General features: G+C 36.8%; 4 protein-coding genes, 1 non-coding gene and 1 pseudogene across 6 annotated transcripts; 4 read left to right on the top strand and 2 right to left on the bottom strand.

The window, feature by feature from the left end:
- The first annotated feature begins 6967 nt into the window (after window positions 1–6967).
- Window positions 6968–8689, top strand: LOC106432334. The gene is made up of 5 exons (XM_013873172.3): window positions 6968–7410; window positions 7504–7590; window positions 7759–7908; window positions 8203–8400; window positions 8465–8689. The coding sequence occupies exons 1-5, from the start codon at window positions 7249–7251 to the stop codon at window positions 8582–8584; spliced, it is 717 nt and encodes a 238-aa protein (XP_013728626.2). The 5' UTR covers window positions 6968–7248; the 3' UTR covers window positions 8585–8689.
- On the top strand, window positions 7643–7714 carry TRNAP-AGG. The gene has a single exon. It is a non-coding gene; the product is annotated as a tRNA-Pro (tRNA).
- A 554-nt stretch (window positions 8690–9243) lies between the features above and the next one.
- On the top strand, window positions 9244–13334 carry BNAC04G31630D. 2 transcript variants are annotated; one of them, XM_048754793.1, is made up of 9 exons: window positions 9244–9538; window positions 9628–9714; window positions 9801–9950; window positions 10248–10445; window positions 10529–12389; window positions 12482–12568; window positions 12641–12790; window positions 12859–13056; window positions 13157–13334. In XM_048754793.1, exons 1-5 carry the CDS (start codon window positions 9365–9367, stop codon window positions 10625–10627), a joined length of 708 nt encoding a protein of 235 aa, XP_048610750.1. In that variant the 5' UTR covers window positions 9244–9364; the 3' UTR covers window positions 10628–12389; window positions 12482–12568; window positions 12641–12790; window positions 12859–13056; window positions 13157–13334. The 2 variants fall into 2 exon arrangements, with proteins under 2 accessions (XP_048610750.1, XP_013728610.1); XM_013873156.3 differs by lacking the exon at window positions 12482–12568.
- LOC106432329 lies at window positions 12153–13334 on the top strand (annotated as a pseudogene).
- Window positions 13313–15033, bottom strand: LOC106432330 (vesicle transport v-SNARE 11). The gene is made up of 6 exons (XM_013873168.3): window positions 14923–15033; window positions 14451–14566; window positions 14262–14320; window positions 14002–14190; window positions 13763–13933; window positions 13313–13648 (listed from the first exon to the last, which is right to left on the bottom strand). The coding sequence occupies exons 2-6, from the start codon at window positions 14542–14544 to the stop codon at window positions 13496–13498; spliced, it is 666 nt and encodes a 221-aa protein (XP_013728622.1). The 5' UTR covers window positions 14545–14566; window positions 14923–15033; the 3' UTR covers window positions 13313–13495.
- Window positions 14451–21797, bottom strand: LOC106432323 (ARF guanine-nucleotide exchange factor GNL1). Its single transcript, XM_013873160.3, has 4 exons — window positions 21450–21797; window positions 20538–21311; window positions 14923–20302; window positions 14451–14566 (listed from the first exon to the last, which is right to left on the bottom strand). The coding sequence occupies exons 2-3, from the start codon at window positions 21255–21257 to the stop codon at window positions 16709–16711; spliced, it is 4314 nt and encodes a 1437-aa protein (XP_013728614.2). The 5' UTR covers window positions 21258–21311; window positions 21450–21797; the 3' UTR covers window positions 14451–14566; window positions 14923–16708.
- Between the last annotated feature and the right edge of the window lie 2039 nt (window positions 21798–23836).

Genomic DNA, 23836 nt, shown 5'->3' with positions numbered 1-23836 from the left:
AGAACTTAAGGTTTGATATCTACATTCTTTAGGACGATCATCTGTGTGCCCTCTACAGTCCTGAAATTTCAAACCATACACTTTCAAGGAAATTCATCCGACAATACAATGCGTTCACTACAAGGCTGTTGAACCAACTCCGCAACACTCATCACTCCCGGAGGACCCGGAGGAGCAGGAGCGGATGAAGCAGCATGAGCGAGAGGAGCAGGAGCGGCTGCAGCAGAGGGAGATGTATGGTAGAAGCTGTGGGGCGAAGGGGAATCCTGAAAATGGCTGGAATCCCGAGACTGGCTCCCTGTACCACCACGACCACGATGCTGTCGAGGCCGGATCTGATCATCATGAGACCTGTAAATTAAAAAAAAATATATTTAATAAATATAGAAATATATAAATTAATTTAAAAAAAAAATCCCAAATAATAGTTTTTAATCACAAAAAAAGATTTATAGATATTAAAAATGTTTAATAAATATATAAAAATAGTTCTAATAAACAAAAAATAGTTTTAATAAATAAAAAATAGTTTAATAATTACAAAAAATAGTTTTAATAATATTAAAAATGTTTAATAAATACATAAATTTATAATATATATATATATATGTATTTTTTTTTAAAAAACAAAATCCCAAATAATAGTTTTTAATCACAAAAAAAGTTTTATAGATATTAAAAATGTTTAATAAATATATAAAAATAGTTCTAATAAACAAAAAATAGTTTTAATAAATAAAAAATAGTTTAATAATTACAAAAAATAGTTTTAATATATATATATATATATATTTTAAATCCCAAATAATAGTTTTTAATCACAAAAAAAGTTTTATAGATATTAAAAATGTTTTGTAAAATCCAAAAAATCGAATTTATATACAAAAATTATTTTGTAAAATACAAAAAACGATTTTATATACAAAAATCGATTTTATAAATACAAAAAAAATAAAAAAATTATTAAAAAATTCTAAATCAATTCAACAAAACAAATTATTCAACCAAATCACAATTCTAAACCTATTACACAACCAAATCACAATCCTAACCAATCACCCTAACAAAAATCTATCAAAACTACACAAAAACCTAACAAATAGAACCTAAGAGAGTGAAATAGGGTCCTTACATGATTTGTGTAAGAGAAGGGGGAGATCGCCAGAGATATCGTCAGATTTCAGTGGGAAATCGCCGGAGGAGTCGCGCAGAGGAAGAAGAGAGAAATGGGGAAGAAGAAGCGGCTCGCGGTTATAAAACCTAGGGTCCGACGGATACTATCCGTCGGAATTCTAATTTCAATTTTCGCAAAATATTTGCCCGGTTAAATGAAAATATTCCGAGGAAATTCCGACGGATAGTAAAATATCCGTCGGAATTCCGTCGGAATATTTCGAGGAAATACCCAGGAACTAGTGTTTGGGGTTTCAAAATATCAATTTTTTTTGCCGTATTTCATTTCTTATACAATTGTAATGCATACCATTGAGGATTCTTTGTATAGATGAGCATAAACCATGAAATAACAAAATTTCAAAACGGATTGTAAGTATTCCCTTTACCGTTCATTAAAGTGTATAAGTGTTTCTCTTATGTTGTGGGGATTTCGTTCATACAATCGGAAAAGTGTTTATTATAGGGGGAAGAACAAATTTTTGACTACATAATAAGTCTAAGACACTTAATAAGGGTTATATAAGTGTTATTCAAACCGCAAAACGTTGTTTTCGGTTTAAAACCCCTATTTCCTCAGAATTTCCTCGGAATATTCCGAGTGAATTCCGAGGAAACCCTTATCTTCCTCGGAATTCCGTCGGAATATTCCGAGGAAATACCGAGGAACTAGTGTTTGGGGTTTCAAAATATCAATTGTTTTTGCCGTATTTCATTTCTTATACAATTGTAATGCATACCATTGAGGATTCTTTGTATAGATGAGCATAAACCATGAAATAACAAAATTTCAAAACGGATTGTAAGTATTCCCTTTACCGTTCATTAAAGTGTATAAGTGTTTCTCTTATGTTGTGGGGATTTCGTTCATACAATCGGAAAAGTGTTTATTATAGGGGGAAGAACAAATTTTTGACTACATAATAAGTCTAAGACACTTAATAAGGGTTATATAAGTGTTATTCAAACCGCAAAACGTTGTTTTCGGTTTAAAACCCCTATTTCCTCAGAATTTCCTCGGAATATCCCGAGTGAATTCCGAGGAAACCCTTATCTTCCTCGGAATTCCGTCGGAATATTCCGAGGAAATACCGAGGAACTAGTGTTTGGGGTTTCAAAACATCAATTTTTTTTGTCGTATTTCATTTCTTATACAATTGTAATGCATACCATTGATGATTCTTTGTATAGATGAGCATAAACCATGAAATAACAAAATTTCAAAACGAATTGTAAGTATTCCCTTTACCGTTCATTAAAGTGTATAAGTGTTTCTCTTATGTTGTGGGGATTTCGTTCATACAATCGGAAAAGTGTTTATTATAGGGTAAGAAACAAATTTTTGACTACATAATAAGTCTAAGACACTTAATAAGGGTTATATAAGTGTTATTCAAACCGAAAAACGTTGTTTTCGATTTAAAAACCTTGTTTCCACGGAAAAGCCTCGGAATATTCCGAGGAAATTTTGAGGAAAAACAAATTCTTCGGTATTTCTTTAAAAAAAAAAATGTGATCGATCGATCGAGTATATCTAGTTTTCCTTGGAATTTCTTCGGTATTTCTTTAAAAAAAAAAAAAAAAATCAATGGTAGTCTGTTTCCGAGTCGTCATCACCAGATGAATCTGAATCTGGATCTTGGTGAAACTCTCCAATCACTGGTTCATCCTCTACGTGAACGACGGCTTCCTCTCCGAAGTCGGTTAAATCGACTACAAGGCCAACTCCAGCTAAATCTTCTGCTGCACTTAAGTTGCCGGATGTGCTTGGTTGTAGTGGGTCTTCCAGCTCAGAACTTCCCTGAACTTGGCCTCTCGGGTTGAGTCTTGTAACAGTAACCCATGGATCATCTCTGTTCCTTACCCGGGGGTACTTGATATAACAAACCTGTAACATTTAGAAAATTATTAGTAAAATTATAAATTAATACACATGATGATGAATCATTCTGAATAATTAACATTTAATTACCTGATCGGTCTGAGAATCAAGAATGAAAGGATCATAATATTGCAGCTTTCGCCTCGAATTTACTGATGTAACACCAAATGCATCTGTTCTCACACCTCGATCTGGAGTGTTGTCGTGCCAATCACAATAGAAAATAATACAGCGCAATCCAACCATGCCCAAATACTTGATTTCCAAAATCTCATGTATGTGTCCGTAGTATACATCATCTTCTGATGCAGAACAAACGCCAGCATCATAAGTCGTACTCGAACGTCTCCTCTTCTGAGTTGTGAATGCATATCCTCGAGTACAAAATCTCGGACATGACTTCACAACAAAGTTTGGTCCAACGACCATCTCACGTATACAATCGTCAAATGTTTCACCTCTGGCCAAACCAGGAGACACCTATTAATAGCACATATATATATGTTATATCAATAAATGTGAATTAGTATAAATATGTGATAAAATATATTTTAATTTGTTTAAAGCACTCACATAAGTAAACATCCATCCAGTAAATTCTCTCTGCTTCATTTCTTCTAGTTCGTCCTCTGTGGCGTATCTATACTCGAACCGCTTTTCTGCCATGAAAATCTTGTATATGATGAAAATAATGTAATTAATTTAGATTTAAATTTCAACTTGTTAAAATAAAAATTTGTACGCTAATTTATTTACCTCTCATATTGAAGAACGTCTTCGCAGTTGGTGAGCAAATATGTTTGCAAATGACTGCGCTCCTGCTCAGTAAGTCGACGGTCCTTTGGTTTTCCGCTAAGTCTTCCAACGTCTGTGAAAATGTCTGGAACCGTAACATGATATGTTGCCCGTTCGCCTCTATCATCATGCCGAGCAGGTCTTCTGTTTTTGGTCTGAACTTCTGTTGGAAAGTAGTACTCGGCAAAGTTTGAAGTTTCTTGATTGATCATCTGTGCGACTATAGAACCTTCCACCCTACTTAAATTTTTCACCATCTTCTTCAAATGGAACATACACCGCTCATACAGATACATCCATCTATACTGCACATGACCACCAAGTTCCAATTCTCTTGCCAGGTGAATAACAAGATGCTCCATAACATCAAAAAATGAGAGAGAAAATATCTTCTCAAGGTTGCACTGAATCACAGCTATGTTAGTCTTCAAATTTTCAATACCTTCAAGAGTCACTGATCTCATGCATAAATCGCGGAAGAAACCACTTATCCCTGCAATTGCTTCATGAACATTTCGTGGTAATAGTTCCTTGAAGGCGAACGGAAGGAGGCGCTGCATCATTACATGGCAATCGTGACTTTTCAAGCCAGTAAACTTTCCTTCCTTTCTGTCGATACAGTTACGCAAATTTGATGCGTAACCGTCTGGAAATTCCACATCGTTTGAAATCCAATCAAAGAACGCATCTTTTCCCTCTGCATCAAGTCGGTATATGGGAAAAGGAGCCCTACTATTCTCATCAACATGAAGTTCTGAACGAGCACATATATCGATTAAATCCAGTCTTGACTTCAAATTATCCTTTGTTTTACCTTGAACATTAAGGATCGTGTTCATGAGATTGTCAAAAAATTTCTTCTCAATATGCATGACATCTAAATTATGCCTTAGCAGATGATCTTCCCAGTATGGCAGATCCTAGAAAATACTTTTTTTGTGCCAGTTATGTAGTTCTCCAACAGCATCTACCGGAAAACGCTCATGTCCACCGACGTCTGGCGTCCTTTCTGCACCAAAATCTCTTAGTTGTATCTTCAAATCTTTCCCACAAATTTCCGGAGGTAGACTGTCAAACACCCTCTTGTTCTTCGTAAACAAATTCCTACTCCTACGATATGGATGATCAGGTGGTAGGAATCTCCTGTGACAGTCAAACCAACACGTTTTCCTTCCGTGTTTTAGTTGGAAAGCATCAGTGTTATCTTGACAATATGGACATGATAGCCTTCCATGCGTTGTCCATCCAGACAACATACCATATGCTGGAAAATCACTTATTGTCCACATTAGTACTGCCCGCATTTGAAAGTTTTCTATACACGAAACATCGTATGTTTCAGCACCTTGAGCCCATAGTTGTTGCAACTCATATATTAGTGGCTGAAGAAACACATCAAGTGATCTCTTAGGATGCTCTGGTCCGGGAACGAGAATCGAGAGAAACAAAAACTCTCGTCGCAAGCACAAGTTTGGGGGTTGGTTGTATGGTGTAAGAATGACGGGCCATAGAGAATACTGTCTTCCACTCTTGCCAAACGGACTGAAACCATCAGTACATAATCCAAGGTAGACATTTCTTCTCTCATAAGCAAAGTCGGGATACTTTGATTGGAAATGCTTCCACGCTTTTGCATCTGAAGGATGTCTGATCTCACCATCTGTTGAGTGCTCCGCATGCCATCTCATTGGTTGCGCTGTGCGTTCAGACAGATACAACCTCTGCAACCTTTCCGTCAAAGGCAAATACCACATCCTTTTATATGGCACTGGAACTCTTCCACTCGTATCTTTATAACGAGGCTTTCCACAAAATTTGCATGTAACCCGATGTTCATCCGCTCTCCAATAAATCATGCAGTTGTCGCTGCATACATCTATTACCTGATACGATAAACCAAGACCAGCTACGAGTTTCTGAACCTCGTAGTATGAACCAGGAGCTACATTATCCTCGGGTAGAATACCTTTTACAAAATCAGCAATCGCATCCACACAGTCTTCAGCCAAATTATAATCTGTTTTAATGTCCATCAATCTTGTAGCAGATGATAAAGCTGAATGAACATCTCTGCAACCTTCGTACAATTGTTGCTTTCCAGCATCCAACATATCATAAAATCTCCTAGCTTGTGCATTGGGTAAATCTAAAATGATCATTTACCATCTGCTCAGTACCTACACCATAATCTACATCCGTTCTAATTGGTTCTTCTAATCTAACCGCTGGCTGAGGTTCGCTAGTACTACCATGTTCATAATCAGTTTCCCCATGATGATACCAAATTTTGTAACTTCGTGTAAACCCACTCAAATATAGATGAGTCCAAACATCCCACTCTTTAATAACCTTTCTATTTTTACAATTAGAGCAAGGACATCTTAACATACCTGTTTTTGCTTCCGGTTGTCGGTGAACTAACCCCATGAATTCGGTTATACCTCGTTGGTATTCTTCCGTAAGCAATCTCGTGTTTGGATCCAAATGAGGTCTATCGATCCAAGAACGAAAATAATTTGAAGAAGACATGTTTTTATGAATCAAATTCGTGTGTAAAGAGAGTAAGAGGGAGGATGAAGATATTGAGTGAATGAAGAGGAAGAGGGGTGCTTGTATTTATAGTTGAAATCCTGCCGACAGACCGAGGAAATTCCGACGGAATTCCGACGAAAACGGCTAGTTCATCGGAATTTCTTCGGAATTTTTAAAATCTCCCAACGGCTCTCTAACGGCTATAATATATCTTCGGAATTCATCGGTTTTTTCCGAGGAATACGTTTTTCCTCGGTATTCCATAAGAATATTCCGACGGATTAGTATTTCCTCGGAATTCCGTTGGTATATTCCGAGGAAATTCCGAGGAAACCAAATTTTGTGTTTCCTCGAGGAATTCCTCGGGATATTCCGAGGATTTCATTTTCCGTCGGAATGTCCGTCAGAATACCGCTGTTTTCTTGTAGTGGTTGCTTGTAGGATTTGAATATCCTTGATCTTTTAATAATATGACATAACATGTACAGTGGAACTAATGCAAAATAAGGATCGAGTTTAGTTTGTAGAACCTTCCTTTGTCGTCAGACAATACAATGAGTTTTTTTTTTTTGAGTTTCGTCTCGTGTCATTCTCATCCACTAATGGAAAGGAAAGGAGTACAAAGAAAAGAAGGGCCCTACGAATTCCAAATGTTGATGATGTGGCTAGTCTCAAAATATGCCACGTCGACATAGAAGGCCGAAAGACAGATATCCCCTTATCCCTCAAAAATCTCTACCAAAAAGCAACTTCACTCCTCTAGAGAAATCTAAAAGTTCTTACAAAAGTTTTTAACTTTCAGAAAGAAATCAAAAGAGAAATGTGGAATATATAGAAGTTCTGATATTGAAAAGATAATCGGTGAAATGGCGGTTTTGTCATCGCCCATGTTCGGAACTTACCGACCGGTGAAGACGGAGATGAGACCAATTACACGGTGGAGAGTTAGGTGTCAGGTATCATCCATAAAACCTGCCACGTATTCGTCAAGACTCTCCACAGATATTCCTCTCCACGAGTCTCCTCAGGTCTCCTTCTCTCTCTCTCTCTCTCTCTATAACACGAATCAGTTTAAACTGTGTTTGGTGCGTTTCTTAAATGTGATTTTGAGGAACTTTTAGGCGTTGTTCGATGATTATTTAGAGGATAAATCGAGAGTTTTCGAAGCCATGTTCCCTGACAAACCCAGAAGCCATAAGCTTAACGAGGTACGTCAACTAATATGAGTAACATTAATTATATATAAATGAAGTTCAAAACGGGCGTTTGGTCTAGTGGTATGATTCTCGCTTAGGGTGCGAGAGGTCCCGAGTTCAATATTCGGAACGCCCCTTTTCACTATTTTAAGTTTACTTGGATAAATTGAATTTTTGCAGGAAGAGTGGAGGATTCAGATGTTACCAATTAACTTCCTCTTCCTCACTGTGTGGCCTGTGGTCGATATGCGTTTAAGTTGCAAATCCAACGGTCAGGATTACCCGGCAGACGTACCTTTAGACATAACCAAAGTTGTTGAGCTCAAAATGGTAATAACTTTTCTCTCTCTTCGTTTCTTCATCTTCCATTACTCAAACTCTTAGAGCATCATTATCGGCTTAAATTTGTTTTTTTTGTCTGAATTAAAAAAAAAAAATTTAAAAAGTACATCAATCGCGGACCGCCACGTGTTGGTAGGATCGGCGAATATTACAAACAACAAAGAAAACAGGGTGCTTATTTTGCATGCAGAAGGAATGTTGATTGTGTTTTTGGTGGGACCCAAGCCATAAGGAACCCTTTTTTAAGACGGATAATGATGCTCTTAAATTGCTTCTTTTCAGACGAGATGGCAACTTAAAGGGCTTGACCGAGTGATGGAACCGTCTGACTTTAGTTTGGGAGTCAAAGGAGCATTGTACCCAGACCGGAGAGGAAAGCACACAAGGCTCAGAGGTCAGCTAGAGATGAACATAAGCTTTGTTCTTCCTCCTGTTCTTGAATTGGTACCTGAAGACGTTAGGAGGAACTTGGCCAATGCGGTATATAAAACCTTATTTGACTCTCTTATGATTTACACATGACCTGATTTGGACCCATTTACAGGTTTTGACAGGTTTAGTGAAGAATATGAAGCATAAGGTTAATGGGAGTTTGCTCGCTGATTATAGCAGGTTCAAGAATGAGAGAAGATTACACAAGTTATCTACTAAAGCCGAGTTTTAATGTCAATGCTCAATCATGTATAGTTGTTTCTCAATCCAATATGAAACAATCGTTTATGAACAGTCATCGTAACATACTATATAAGATTTTAATTGTTTTAATTTACTTAGCCAGTCTGAAGAACAAAATTATAGAGTTAAAGAGTTACTAACAACAAGAGTTCTTTGCATATTGCTTACATTAAAAGTCAAAGTTAGTAATCCATATTCCTAGGCGCCTAAGTAGACCGGTTTCTTAGTATTCAGTCTGAGTTTGTCGGTTTCGAAAGCAATGAATTTTTTTTTTCTTTTTCAAAACCTCAGCGTGTGGTAGAAGTTATTCTACAGATTCTTCTCAACGTTCAATGTTCTCGTGTCACTCTCATCAACAACTGCGTGACAGACGAGGGTTTACATTATCACCACGTAGATGGCAAAATAAATGGGTAACCTCTTAACTAAAACAAACCAAACTAAACGAAATCGACTTATATTTCTTACAAAACCTGAAACAATTAAACCAAACCGAATATGTACCCGGTTACTATAGAAGTTGAAAAGCAATGTTTCAACAAATATTTCTCGAAATCCACTATCTTCCAAATGCGTACCGTGAGAATGTTACTCTCTGTCTCTGTTTCTTTAACAAAAGTCTCAAAAAGTATTAAAGAGAAGCAAAGACGCAATCTTTCCTCTGAAGATATATATATATATATATAGAGAGAGAGAGAGAGAGAAAAGTGGGAAAGATCAAATATCATCCAATCTTGAAGACCTAAAAAGAGAGAGAAAGACTGGTAAAATGGCTGTAAGCTCAACGGTTTTGTCGTGCCCGAAGATGTTCGGAAGACGCCGGTCGGTGGCGGTGGAGATGAGAACAATACGGTGGGGAGTTAAGTGCCAGTTGTCACCCGTAAAACCCTCCAAATATTCATCTAAAATAACTACCGATGTTCAACTGCACGAGTCTCCTCTGGTATCTCATTCTCACTTTCAATCTCTATGATGTTATATATGTATGCATCAGTGTAAAACCGTTTGTGTTGTAATGCTTTGAAACTTCAGGCGTTGTTCGATGAGTATTTGGAGGATAAGTCGAGGGTTTTCAAAGCAATGTTTCCTGATAAACCCAAAAGCTATAGGCTTAACGAGGTAACATCCATGTTCCATTTTTATAAGTGTGGGGTTGCATTCTTTGGTTACTCTAACGAAAAGACCGACATGATTTACTTGTGCAGGAAGAATGGAGAATCCAAATGTTACCAATAAAATTTCTCTTCCTCACTGCGTGGCCAGTGGTGGTCATGCGGATCCGATGCAAATCCAACGGTCAGGATTACCCGCCTGATGTACCTCTAGACATAACCAAAGTCCTTGAGCTTAACATGGTACTCCCTCCTTTCCACAAAAATACAAGTTTTGACATTTTTAATTGTTTCAGAAAGAGAAAAGTTTTATGAATAATTGTTTACCTTTATTTACTGATCATATTGATTAAGACACTACTGTTGAAATAAATTGATTTTTTGAAATTATGGTATTAAAAAAAATTCTAGAATTGTAAATTTATATTTAAATTGTGTGAAATATCCAAGATTTATATCTTCGTTGAATGGAGGAAGTACTAAAAACACACCTGTCTAAATACCTCACTCTTTTGTTCTCTTTGAACGGTTTATTTTCAGATGAAATGGGAGCTTCAAGGGCTTGACCGGGTCATGGAGCCGTCTGATTTCACTCTTGGAGTTCAAGGAGCATTGTACCCAGACCGAGGCGGAAGGCACACAAGGCTCAAAGGTCGACTAAAGATGAACATTAGCTTCGTGCTTCCTTCGGTTCTCATGCTTGTACCAGAGGATGTTAGGAGAAACGTTGCCAATGCGGTTAGAAATAAATGCAATTGCAAACTCAAAACACTGTATTCCAAATTTATATATTGTCTTATGTTTTTATTTGCTTTCTGCAGGTTTTAAATGGTTTGGTGGATAATATGAAGCATAAGGTTATTGAGAGCTTGCTCGCTGATTATAATAGGTTTAAGAATGAAAGAAGAACACATCATTAGTTTTTAATCTCAAGGCTAAAGCTTTAATGGTTTGAATGTAATTTATGCGTTCATGTTTGGCGTATACGTTTATATTAAAAAAAAAAACTTGTATCAACTAGTATAAAATATACACCACAAAATTAGAATTATAATAGTCAACTGTTAAAAATAGGCCAAAACCGTTAAATTTTTGGTTTATTGACTATATCATGTCAATTTTATGCCGTCGAACTGTTAGTTATGGAGTCCTATTTTTATCAACTATAAAAAAATCATACTAGGTCTATGTTATTAATAACATCTTAACTAAAGGATATTCTCAATATACTCATAAATAAGAAATTTCTTCAGCAATCATATAAAAACAAAAATCAAACCCATTACTTTTGAAATCATAACAATAAAATATTCAGTTTTAACTAATAAGAATCCTAACGAAATCCTAGCTAAACAAATATCACTCAATATCCCCCATTTAATAATCTGAAACTAAACCCTATCTATACTATATATGTACTATCAATCCCACAACTCTAACTGCACACTGCAACCGCTGCCAACAAAAAAAGAACTACACACTGCAACCACACAAGCTGAACATTCCATTTTTACGATGGTGCGTCCTAAAGATATTATAAAGAAATTAATTAAATCATATATAAACATTTTAAGAACACAAATTTTTAAAACCAAAATTTACAATGATAACTAATAATTCATCTAACACAAATGTTTAACACTAAACTTTTTAATATGATGTTACAATAAAACAATACGTTAACATAAGCCCTGACATAAAAACTGAGAACCGAACAAAAAAATCAAAACCAAAACGAATTTCATAAATAACTGAATGGTGACTATATCTTTTGACAGAAAAACCAAAATTTAAAAATATGAAACGGAGCTAAATGGAATACCAAACACCCAGATCTATATGTTTGATATGACTATTATAATTTAATCTGAATATTTTTTTCACCAAATATAAATGTATAAAAATAAAATTTTATATAAAACATTAAATTTTTATAAAACATATATTTTCATAAATTATTTTATGTTCAAAATGTTTTTTTAATAAAAGTATACCGCGCAGATGCGGGTAAACTCTGGTTTGAATATTAAATCTGTCAATTGTAATATTTTGAGAGAAAAACAATGTAAGAAATCGTTAGGCGGTAGTTATTTTTTTACGAAGATTGTTGATTAAGTGTATGGTTAGACTTTTATTTTAATATGTCATCTAAACCAATTTTTAGAACACTGTAAAAAACACACAATTTTCTGTTATTGACCTGATTTAGCCGAATGAAAGGAGACTCTGTTTTCATAATAGAGAACCGAAGAAAGAGTATAGAGAGAAAGAGATTTGTCTTCTTTTTTTTTTTTTCAACAAGATTGTCTTCTTCGTAATAATGAGAAAAACGTGACTAAAGGAGTAAATCAAAGAGGGCCCTAAGAATTCAAAATGTTGATGAGGTGGATAGTCTCGATATACCACGTCTACATACAAGGCCGAAAGACACATATCCCCTTATCTTTCAAACATGTGGGAAAGATCAAACATCATCCAATCTTGAAAACCTAGAGAGAGACTACTAACATGGCTGTCAGCTCAACAGTTTTGTCGTGTCCGACAATGCTGGGAAGAATCAGGTCTACAGCGGCGGAGATGAGAACATTACGGTCGGGAGCCAAGTGCCAGTTGTCAACTACAAAACCCTCCAAGTATTCATCTAAATTCTCTACCGATGTTCAATTGCACGAGTCTCCTCAGGTCTCATTCTCACTCTCATTTCCTATAATGAGTTTTATATATGCATCACTGTACAACTGTGCATGTGTTTGACGCGTTTTGGGAAAGTCCAGGCGTTGTTCGATGAGTATTTGGAGGATAAGTCGAGGGTTTTCAAAGCAATGTTTCCTGATAAACCCAAAAGCTATAGGCTTAACGAGGTAGCTAATATGTGTTCCTTTTTATGTAAGTGGGAATGCCTTCGGGTACCTAACAATATTTTATTTGTGCAGGAAGAATGGAGAATCCATATGTCACCTATAAATTTCCTCTTCCTCACTGCAAGGCCAGTGGTGGACATGCGGATTAGATGCAAATCCAACGGTCAAGATTAACCGCCTGATGTACCTCTAGACATAACCAGAGTTCTTGAGCTTAACATGGTAATAGAAACAGACGCAACCCTTGACGATTCTCACTCTTTTGTTCCCTTTTAACGGTTTACTTTCAGATGAAATGGGAGCTTCAAGGGCTTGGCCAGGTCATGGAACAGTCTGATTTCACTCTGGGAGTTCAAGGAGCATTGTACCCAGACCGAGGCGGAAGGCACACAAGGCTCAAAGGTCGATTAGAGATGAACATAAGCTTCGTCCTTCCTCCGGTTCTTGCGTTTGTACCCGAAGATGTTAAGAGAAGCGTAGCCAATGCGGTTAGAAACCGTTTCTTATATGCGTTTGCGAACTCAAAAACGATATTTTCCACTATTTCAGCTTTGTAAATGATGTTTGGTTGTGATTTGCTTTCTACAGATTTTGACTGGTTTGGTGGATAGCATGAAGCATAAGGTTATTGAGAGCATGCTCGCTGATTATAACAGGTTCAAGAATGAAAGAAAAACACACAACTAGTTCTCAATCTCAAGGCTTAAGCTCTAATTGTTTCAAATGTAATTTACGCGTTTCTAATAAAACAAAACAATTTGCATCATTTAGTATGAAAATACACAAATGTAATCGCAAACGCAAACAAGAGAACGTGATAATACAAAAGGTGGCAAAGACATAACTTATCACACAGAAAGCCAGAAAAGGATTAAATAAAAGATGCACACCATTTGTTCAGCGACAAAGAGTTTAGATACAGAGGGTTTACTTGGTGAGTTTGAAGTACAAGATGAGGATAATAGCCGCGACCAAAGCGGTGATAATGGCTCCAATGGTCCATTTGTTCCTGTTCATCCTCCTGGTCATGCCCGTCAAGATCTTCTTGCTCTTTCCGACATTTTCGTCTACTCCACTAAGCTGCATGTATCAGAGTTCTAACTATTGGTTAAAAGAGATGCCAATCACAAGTAGTAGATAAATAAAACGTAGTCTTCTTCATGATAAAATCGTGCTGAAGAAGAGAGCACATACCGTGTCGCCAGTGCGAAGGAGAGACTGTCTCTGACTGTGCAAGTCTTGGAGGACAGAAACGCCAAGCTCTTCAGTCTCAATCATCATCCTTCGACTGTCCTTGATTCTGTCAGTGGTTCGACCCAATCGATCAGTTGACATCATCAATCTCGCCCTTTGATCAGCTGAAGCCTGCCCTCAAATGTCATAGATCAATCAATAGATGTCAAAAAAGATACTAGTGAGTTCTCTTTACATACCGTCTTTGTGTCAGCCAGACCAGCTTCAAGCAACTCGTCGCGAGCAGCAGCGTTCAAGTTAGCAGATGTGATCCTCTTGACTTCGCTTTTGAAGTTGTTGAGATCGGACTTGAACTCTCTTAGTTTAACAAGGAGGCTGGTCCTAATGCTCGGAGGAAGGCTCCTGGCCTCAACATCCATTTTCCTAATCTGGTGAATAAGAAAAAATGTTAAAAGGGGCAACAAAGAAAACGCAGCTATATGCCTGAGTCCACACATACCAAAGCTTCAGCATTATCGAGGCCAGATCTTATCTCAGAGAGCTTCTGCTTCTTTTGTTCTGCAAGTCAATCAGTAAAGGTATCATCATCTCTCAAAGGGAAGCAGACAAAGGCTTGTAGTAGTAACTCATAAAAGAGGAAGGAAGCTAGGGGGCAGTGCATGAGGAGAAAGAGATGATATGGACTTACCTCCGTCAAGGGCAATAGCAGAGGAGCATTTCTTGGAAAGATTGGCGGAGAGGTCGCAGTATTGGCGCTCGTACCCGTTAAACACTTCACTCATTGTTCCAAGGTAGATTGATACTCTGCATTCAATTCAACACATAAAAGATAAATGAAATCGAATTCCTCTAGGATCAATAACCCCAAATTACATCAAGCTGGAACAAATCAAGACTAGGAACTGTAAATTTTCCTCAGCGATATCAAAAGCGGATTGATGATTGATATCTAAAACAATCCGTAAACACTAATAATATATCGAAACACATGTCAACACGAGGTTTATGCAAAAAAAAGGAAGACAGAAGAAGCAAAATTCACCGATCGCAAGAGAGAAAAGTGAAGAATAATTGACGAGACTCATGTGATCGAAGCGATTAAAGCACAAAATTAGGAATTATAAAAAAAAAAAAAAAAAGATGAGAAAGGAAGAGGAGACCTGAGAAACGAAGAACCGTCGGAATGGGAAGATAGATCCAAAGGAAGGAAGGAAGGTGATCCGGTGAAGGGAAGACGGCAGATTGAATTTTATTATTACTCTGGGAATATGTTCAACGGGATTAGGTAATTATTCGCTACATCCACTTGCACTGCTTCTTTCCTACACCAGCAGGCACCTGTCGTTTCTCTACATCTTTTCTTTTATGTTTATTTTGTTTTAAATTTATTTTGGAAACTATTATAGTGAATTTCTCTATTTAATTTTACATCCATTAATTTCAACAAATCTTGAAATCAAAAATTTAAATTTTTTTATGTGTATTAACGATTCATTGTTTAATTAGTAGATTAAAAAAGTTTTAACAAAATCATATAACATTTATAATTTTATATCATTTTAGCAAAGTTGTCAAAAGAGTTTTGAGTACGGTATGTAGGCTAAGAAAACTGCGGTTGAAAACAAGTAGCTGATAAAAAAACATTTAAAAGAATTTGTTTTATTATGACACAGAATGGTGAAATGATATAAATAACAGATAAGTAATAAAATAGTAAGATTTTTAAAAATAAAATAAATTAAAATGTTAATTAAAACTTACGGATCCGAATATCCGGACTACAAAATTAAAATATCCGGATCCGGATCTGGCTTTGACAAATCCAACATTTTATTATCCGGATCCGGATTCGCCCCCTCCGGATATCCGGATTTTTGGATCGAATCCGGATCGAATCTCGGATAAAAGTCTCAGGTCTAATTATGACACATAATGGTGAAATGATATAAATAACTAATAAGTAATAAAATAGTAAGATTTTTTTAAAATAAAACAAATTAAAATGTTAATTAAAATTTTCAAATTGCAAGATTGAAAATTTGGTCTCAAAATGATAGATGAAAATATTTTAATATAGAGAGACAGAGGTGTCGTTCAAAAATTATTTGAAAGGAGATTCCAATTTTCTGTGATATATGTACTAACTTTTTTTTTTTATTAGTTGATAAAATGATTTAATTGAGCCAGGGTAAAAATATTTTCAGAAAAATATTTTTAAATCCTTGAAAATTAGTAAGGTTTCATAATTGTGGTAGGTAGCCTGACGCGAAAAAATTTATCCTACTACTTAAACATGATAATATGCAAATTGTAGTGAATAAACAACTATAATTTGTGAAGCTATGATGACAAAAAAAAAAGATGACAAAAAAAATGTGAAGCTATATAAAATTATTATCTTTGAATTTGACATGCATATCTTTAAAATTATCATATCTTTGTTTCTGTTTAGTAATGTGGATTACTGTAGTTTTCATTTTAATTTCAATTTTTTGACTAATTAATTTTTTTTTTGAACACAATGAGAATATTTAAATTTGTATTTTGAAGTAAAAATAAAGTAATAATATTTTAGAAAAGGTGAACTCTATTTTGAGATTATTCCATTTCAGACAAAAAATACATGAATGGGTTGGAAACACAAGTTCAGTTCAACTGTTCATTTTATCTGTTCGTTCTATTGGTAACGCAAGAGCCGATTTGTGCAACTTGCGACCAACGCTTCCCTGAATCGCAAGAGCCGATTTGTGCTACAGAGATCAATAGCCATAATTCCAACGTGACATTCCATAAAAATCCAAAAACTCCAAAGTACTATATTCAAACAAAAGGCTATACTGCAAAGATATAATATTTCGATATAGTTTCTAAAAAAAAACTTCTTCAATAGTGCTTTTCTTCTTCTGTATAAAACAAATCCTCACTACTCCACCACCGTTCTCAGCCTTAGTGTTCCGGTACCACCGGAGTATCCTCAGGCTTAGCGTTTCGTCTCTGAAACTGATCAAGCTCCTCTTGAGGGAACACTTCAGATTGCAGAGAAGGAGATATCTTCTTGACATGAAGCCAAGTCAGTTGCCAGAAACTATCACTTCCAATATCATCACCCGGTAGTAAAACACCCGTCGTCTTCATCACCAGCAACGTGTTCTTCAGCAGTTCCGGTATGAGTTCATGGACTCTCTCGCTGCGTTTCCCTCTGAATTTGGTCGACATGTAAGTCTCCATACGGTCCAATACACCAAGCCAGAGTCTGCAGAACGATGGCTGCTGCGAGATGTCTTGGAGAGCTTGAAGAAAGGCCTTTGACATGAGCTTTGTTGCCAGCACAAGCGTTTCTTCAACTGTTTTCTTGAATGTCTTTCTTGAATTCTCGATTGAAACAGCGAGCAGTTCGTCTAGCAACGGGAAGATTGCGGCGTCGAAGCATTGGAACCATATTGGTTGTGGTAACATGATTCCGTCTGCACCGGCTATTGATCTCTGTAGCATTGAGATGGCGTGGTTTCTCACTTGGTCGCGTTGATCAAGACAAACTCTTTTGAAGTTGTTCACAAGCCTGAGCCACATCTCTCCGATGTCTTGACTTAGTTTCCTCATAGCTTCATCTTCTCCCACCGAGTTTTTCGCCTCTTGAGACCACCTAGCAAGACAGAACACAGAGTTTGACATTAAGTCGATGGCTGAGATAGACCGATCGATTTCCCCGACACGGGATTCAGCAAACTGCCTAGCTGCATCCGAACAGAGAATGTAGTTTGCTAGCAACAAGTGAGCTCCTTCTGACATTATAAACCGGAGAGCTTCGAATCCAGCATCAGAAGCTTCTGGATGTCGAGCTGTGATTGATATCAGAGATATGATTGTTCTCCAACCAACATGAGATCTGACGTGAGATGCATTCGCTTTTACAAGACGGGCTACTTCTTGCGTTATGGGCTCACAGTATGCATCAGCCACTCTTGCATCAAGTTTGAGAACCAGTTGGAGTAATTTCAGAAGCTCATCTGTTAGATTCTCCTTGTAAGGCAATAATCTCTGACAAATCTTCAACACACCAAACACAGCCTTTTCCACAAGCGGGCATGGTGTCGTCGTTGATTGAACTATACCCGAGATGTGCTCGTAAACAGTTTGCCAGATCAGTAGGATTCTGTCTCGGTTGTTTAGAGTTACTGCAATCAAAAGCTCCAGGCAAAAGACAGCACTAGCTTTATCTTTCACGGCTGCCTTTATGAGAGAGTTTACTAGCTGTTGCAGAGACTCAGCTTGGAGAAACTTGCTGTCTGAGAATATGCTATCAATATGACAATCTTTCACTATACCACGAGCGTGCTTATAGGCTGCAAGTTCTTCCTCGGTAGGTAATAATGGCTTCGTCTCCTCCATGTCAAAGGACAAAAGCTGGCTAAACCGACCGATAAAACTAGAGGATTTTCGAGGGGTCTCTGAGGGTTGTACCTGTGATACTACTGATAAGGGATTTGCTAAAGGTCTTTCTTCCTCAGGGTCATCCGCAGCATCACTAGCTATATGAGCTGGTAAAATCTGGAGTTTGTGGAGGCTCAAGACACATTCCAGTATGTTTTTCCATCCCGAAGTGATATAGTCGCCGTATTTGTTTGCGATCAAGAACACAGTTTCAGTAGCCATTCTTGCTCTGGCATCTTCTCCTATAGCAAGAACAGCTTCATCAACAGATAACGAGGCAAAGAACGGCGTGAATTTGCAGAGAGACACGACCAGATCATCCAATACACTATTCAAATGGTAATACGCTGAAAGTTTTGCAATGGCCAATAACCCATCAACACATCTCTGCAGAACATCTTCTTGCTCTGCTTGCTCAAAAACCACTGATGTAGCTGCAATAGTGGGACCGGACACGATATGAAACATGTCACGGTCCAGATACGATGCGCTGTCACATATGATATAGGGACTGGTTTCTTTGGACTTGTAAATCACACTAATCCACCGACTGGAGGTCATCATTTGGAAACCGGTTCCTTGATCTGGGATCATCTGAATCTCACTGTCGCAGATTGAATGATACAGCTCAGATAAATATTCCCTGGGAAGATCTGCGCCTCCATTTATGCACCTGTTGTTACGGATGAAATCTTCTTCAGTCATCTTTTTCTTGACCTGAGTGTTGTGGTGATCTGTGTTCAGCAAGATAATCGAATAAGATAACAAGAGGGCAGCGTCTTTATCAATCAATATCTGTGGTGACTGCTCATAGTATCTCTCAGAAAACGCTTCAAGCACCCTCTGTATCTTCTGCGACTCGCCAGGCAATCTAAATGTCCCCACAAAGAGACGCAGGGCGTTATCAAGATTCATATTCTGGAAGTCAAACGTCTTAGCAAACTCGTGAAGAACCTGAACACAGAACTGGTCATGATTTCCCAAGAAATCTCCTATAAGGTTCTTATCTATCCCACATGTATACCTGAAGAAACATGCCACACTCTTTGGATCAAGTTCTTCAGGTAACAAGTGCATCGCTTGGAGTTGCTGCAGACCTTTTTTAGGATCACTGTTAAAATGATCAGCACCAACCATCAGCTTTTTCTTGATGTGCTTTGACTTTCGGACAAAGGGAACCCATAAATTAGGATCTCCGTAGCTCTCACATCTCACTGTCCAAAATGCTTCGTATCCTTCTTCATGTGTCGAAACATTTGAACCCGGCAATTCCTCACCAACCCTTTCAGCCATTCCCTGAACCATGGAGATTAACCCATCCAATGCAATTATGTGCATAGCAGATAAAGGCCCGTTAACTGGGAAGGCACTCTTTGATAGCAAATTTGAAACATCTTCGAACACATTACTGCATGTTATATCACAATCGAAATTCGCAAACATTTCAGCCATGAAAGTATGTTGTCTGCAAAAATCAACCAGAGCTTCCATAGCAACCTCCTGTTGCTGGTAAGACGAGCCATGCTTGGTCTGTGCAATCCTCAGAAGTACACATGAGAAGAAAGCTTCAAGCTGTACCTTAAGTTCAGTACGGAGAGTCAGGTAGAGATTAAGAACGATGCTGCAAACTGTAGAAAGAATCAGAGGGCTCATCGACATACCAAACTGCATCAAGTTACAGAATAACTCATCCTGAATCAAACTCAACAACTTTGGGTGCTCACGGAAAGAAGAGCCTCCAAGTTCTATAGCAGAATTAATTAAACCCAGAGCGAAAAGAGGAACGTCTTCATCAAATGCTATAGGGTTAGATCTGGAATTGACTTCACTGTTTTCTCCAATATTCAACAGAGTACACAGGAAATGAAAAATCTCTACCATGCATGGAATACCAAAAGGCGCCAACATTGCATTTTCACCATTCGCAGCAACATTTAAGTCATCACTGACCTCGGCTCCCTTTTCATCTTTTTTGAGTACTGTTTCTGGAATAACCATCTCAGAACTTGGAGAATCTTTCACAACGCCGAGAGTATCAGATACGCTATCAATACTTCCATTTTCAACTGTGTTTTCTCCAGAATTCTGATCCCAGTCCACTGTTCCCACCTAGACAAGAAAGAATACCGTGAGAAATTTGTGGAAAACAAAGAGATGGTCAACACAATTCACCATTAAACTGAATCATGAGGCATCTTCTATCAATCAATACGCATAGCAGATAAATCATAATACGATACAACTTTTTGCGTTCACTGAAGCATGTTAAATATTCTATCTATAGGGGATAGACAAATAGAACAAACACCTAAAAATTCTAGCAAGGAAGGTCAAGTTGATTCACCTTATCGCCGACGGGTAATTCACATTCATTAGCCAGCGGGGTGATATAAGGAAGCTGAGAGAAGATACATCTAACCAACTCATGCATCGTATGGCGTGCTATACGCTGCAACAGCTCACTTTTGGAGCTAGACTGGTGAACAACACGCAAACAGGTGTTGGCGATGGTGCAAATATCTTGATTACTCAACCCACTAGCCGCCTTACACTTTATACAAGCCAGAAGAACCTGAAGTATCTTCATCAAAACCACTTCCTCGGAGGCAGGATCAGTCACCTCAAAACGGCAGCTTTTCACAGCATCCACTATGATATGCATCGCCTCTCCCACATTCACGGTGTCAAGCGTAAAAACATCAAGGGTCAAGATCTTGTAGACAGAGGACAAAGCAACGCCGGTGATGGGAGCCCCGGTTTCATCAGAGAGTATAACATCCAGAAAGGGCTGTATGTACAGCTTGGGGTCAACGTTTTGCCAATTGCTTTGCCATGAGAATATCTGCTTACGCAATTCTTTCAAAGAATGGATAAGAGAATGCTCCAACTGATCATCATCCGCAATGTAGCGAACACCCCAACGTACGTTCCTCCTCATCACAGCCAAAACTGCGCCGATCTCGGAGTTGATCATAGACGCCACAGCAACTTTGGACGGTTTGTTGAACTCTCCTCCATGGAACGAGTTTCTACTTCCCGAAGGATGGTGATTCTGATACCTCATAGCTGGTCCCAGCTTCTTCGCTCAAACACCAAAACACACACGAAGCATGTAGCGCTGCAAATTCAAAACCATACAATTCAGATCTCATTCAAAATCGCAAGTCAGCAAACTACCTATGAAAACTTAAGAGCTAATACATAGAGTAATTTGAAACTTAAAGGGAAGGAGGAAGAGGATCGAGACTCAGGCTACCTATCTAACGAGACCAAATGTACTGGAGAGATCGGGATCGGAGAAAGAGATCCAGAATTTTTCCCGGATTCTACTCTTTGAAGTGTTTCTTTGGGTTCAATGGCGTATGTATAGAAGCTCTCAGTGTACGAGACAATGGTGAAGGATCGAGCCGATGCGGTAGAGTGGGAGCTTAGCCACGAAAACTCAATTGAGATCAGATCCTTGTTCCTCCTTAATCGCCAGAAACGCAGCGACGGTGGATCTTCTTGCAATTGGCTATGTGGAGTGGGACGATTATGGAGATCGGAGAAGCATCGGACGTGTCCTCCGAGAGATGATCGAAGAGAAGTTGTGAAAGCGGAAGCTTTGAGATGGGCCGAGAGTTGGGCCAAACTTTGTTACGAGATCTAATTTCCCAGGCCCTTAAATTTATGTGAAATATCTCTCTTATTTGTTAGCGTATGGACAACTTTTGGATTGGTAGATGAATTTTAAAGGATTAAAAATAATAATAGAGATTTCATTGATATTTTATGGACTTTTAGAATATTAGAAAAAATTTATTTGTTATGGTTTAAGAAATTTGAACTTCTATTTTAGTCAAAGTTTAGTTTGCATTGATTTTGTAATTCTATTAAATCAAACAAAAACTATACTTTGTAATTGTTAAGAAAAGGATGGTAAAAAAAAAAATAAACAAAATCACAAAATAGTACAAAAATAATTTGAGACAATTAATTTCATATGAAAAATATCATGGAAAACTTAAAATAAAAACAAGTAAAACAACATAGCATGAAAACAATTATTATCAAAAAATTAAAGAGCTATTATAATACCAAATAATTATATTTTATGTTTTAAACGTTTTTATGAAACAAGTATATTTTATTTTATAATAATAATTTTGAGAAAATATGAAAATCTATGATAAGCAATAAAAATAAATGATAATTCCTAAAAAAAAAATATTTGATAAGAATTTATCAAATTTTTGTTAGATCTAATTAACTTTTAAATTTCTCTTAACATTTAAAATCTTCATATTCTTCACAAATTCTATTCCCCATAACTTTTCGTGAGTCAAAATTTAAATAAAAAAAATTAAGTGGAAAGCATGAATCAAAATAAAGAAGTGATCGTAAATTTACACAAAATAAAAAATACAATCAAATAAATATGGATGCTTATAACTAAATCCAAAATCCAAATTGGAATCCGATTCAGAAACCCAAACCAAATGGGGCTTAGGGGATGCCACTTCACTACTTCATATATCGGATAAAACTCGTTTCAAATCGAAATTTGAATTAATATCCAAAAAATCCAAGTTAACTAAACATGTACCTTATTTGGGCAATTTGAATAAATGTTTTCAGGATTTTTTAGTTAAATCATATGCTTCTGCAGTCGGCAAAAAAAAAAATCATATGCTTCTGGATTCTTTTTAAATAGTTTAGATTGTTTTACCAAGCTTTTTGAGTAATTTAGATACATTTGAATACTTCCATATATTTTTGATATTATTTTCTGGATCTTTTGGTGATTTCGAATATTGGATAAAATTTGATCCAAATATAACTTAGAAGAAATCCGACCCAGAAATTAAAAATATTAAAATGAAACTTATGGGTATGATATCAAAAAAATCTTGACATAAACCTGAATCAAACTCAAAGTAAAATTCTAAGGGAGAAAGACTCATTCAAAATAGTCATTTAATGTTTAAATTAAAAATAACCAAATGCACCAAAATAAATGCAACTAATACCAAATCAAGCAGGAAAATGAAGACGTTAAAAATAATTTCATGGTACTAAAGCAAGACGACATACATAGGAAATGGGACTTCCAATACGCAACTCTTATACACTAGTTTTCTATTGAATTCTATATGTTCTTGTTCAATGACATGTTCAATGGATCAACAGTGGTTCATAACAAATAAGTCTGTTGCTTTTCATAGAGACTTGAGCATGCTTCCTAGTGAGTTAACTCGTTACTCAGTTTCATTTGACACGTTGTTGTTTCATGGTCTTCACATTGATAATGTTGATTGGTTGTTTGTGTTTATGCAATCATGCATTTTGAGATTGTGATTGTTAGGGAAGTGCTTAGATGGGTATGATATCAAAAAAATCTCGACATAAACTTGAATCAAACTCGAAGTAAAATTCTAATGGAGAAAGACTCATTCAAAATAGTCATTTAATGTTTAAATTAAAAATAACCAAATGCACCAAAATAAATGCAACTAATACCAAATTAAGGAAGAAAATGAAGACGTTAAAAATAATTTCATGGTGCTAAAGCTAGACGACATACATAGGAAATGAGACTTCCAATACACAACTATTATACACTATTTTCTATTTTCGTACTTTTAATTTAAAAAATGTATTCGC

Source organism: Brassica napus, chromosome C4 (assembly GCF_020379485.1).
Source record: "Brassica napus cultivar Da-Ae chromosome C4, Da-Ae, whole genome shotgun sequence".
Classification (NCBI taxonomy): Eukaryota; Viridiplantae; Streptophyta; class Magnoliopsida; order Brassicales; family Brassicaceae; genus Brassica; species Brassica napus.
The sequence above is the reverse complement of the archived record's forward strand: the minus strand, read 5'-3'. Positions and strand labels throughout refer to the sequence as shown.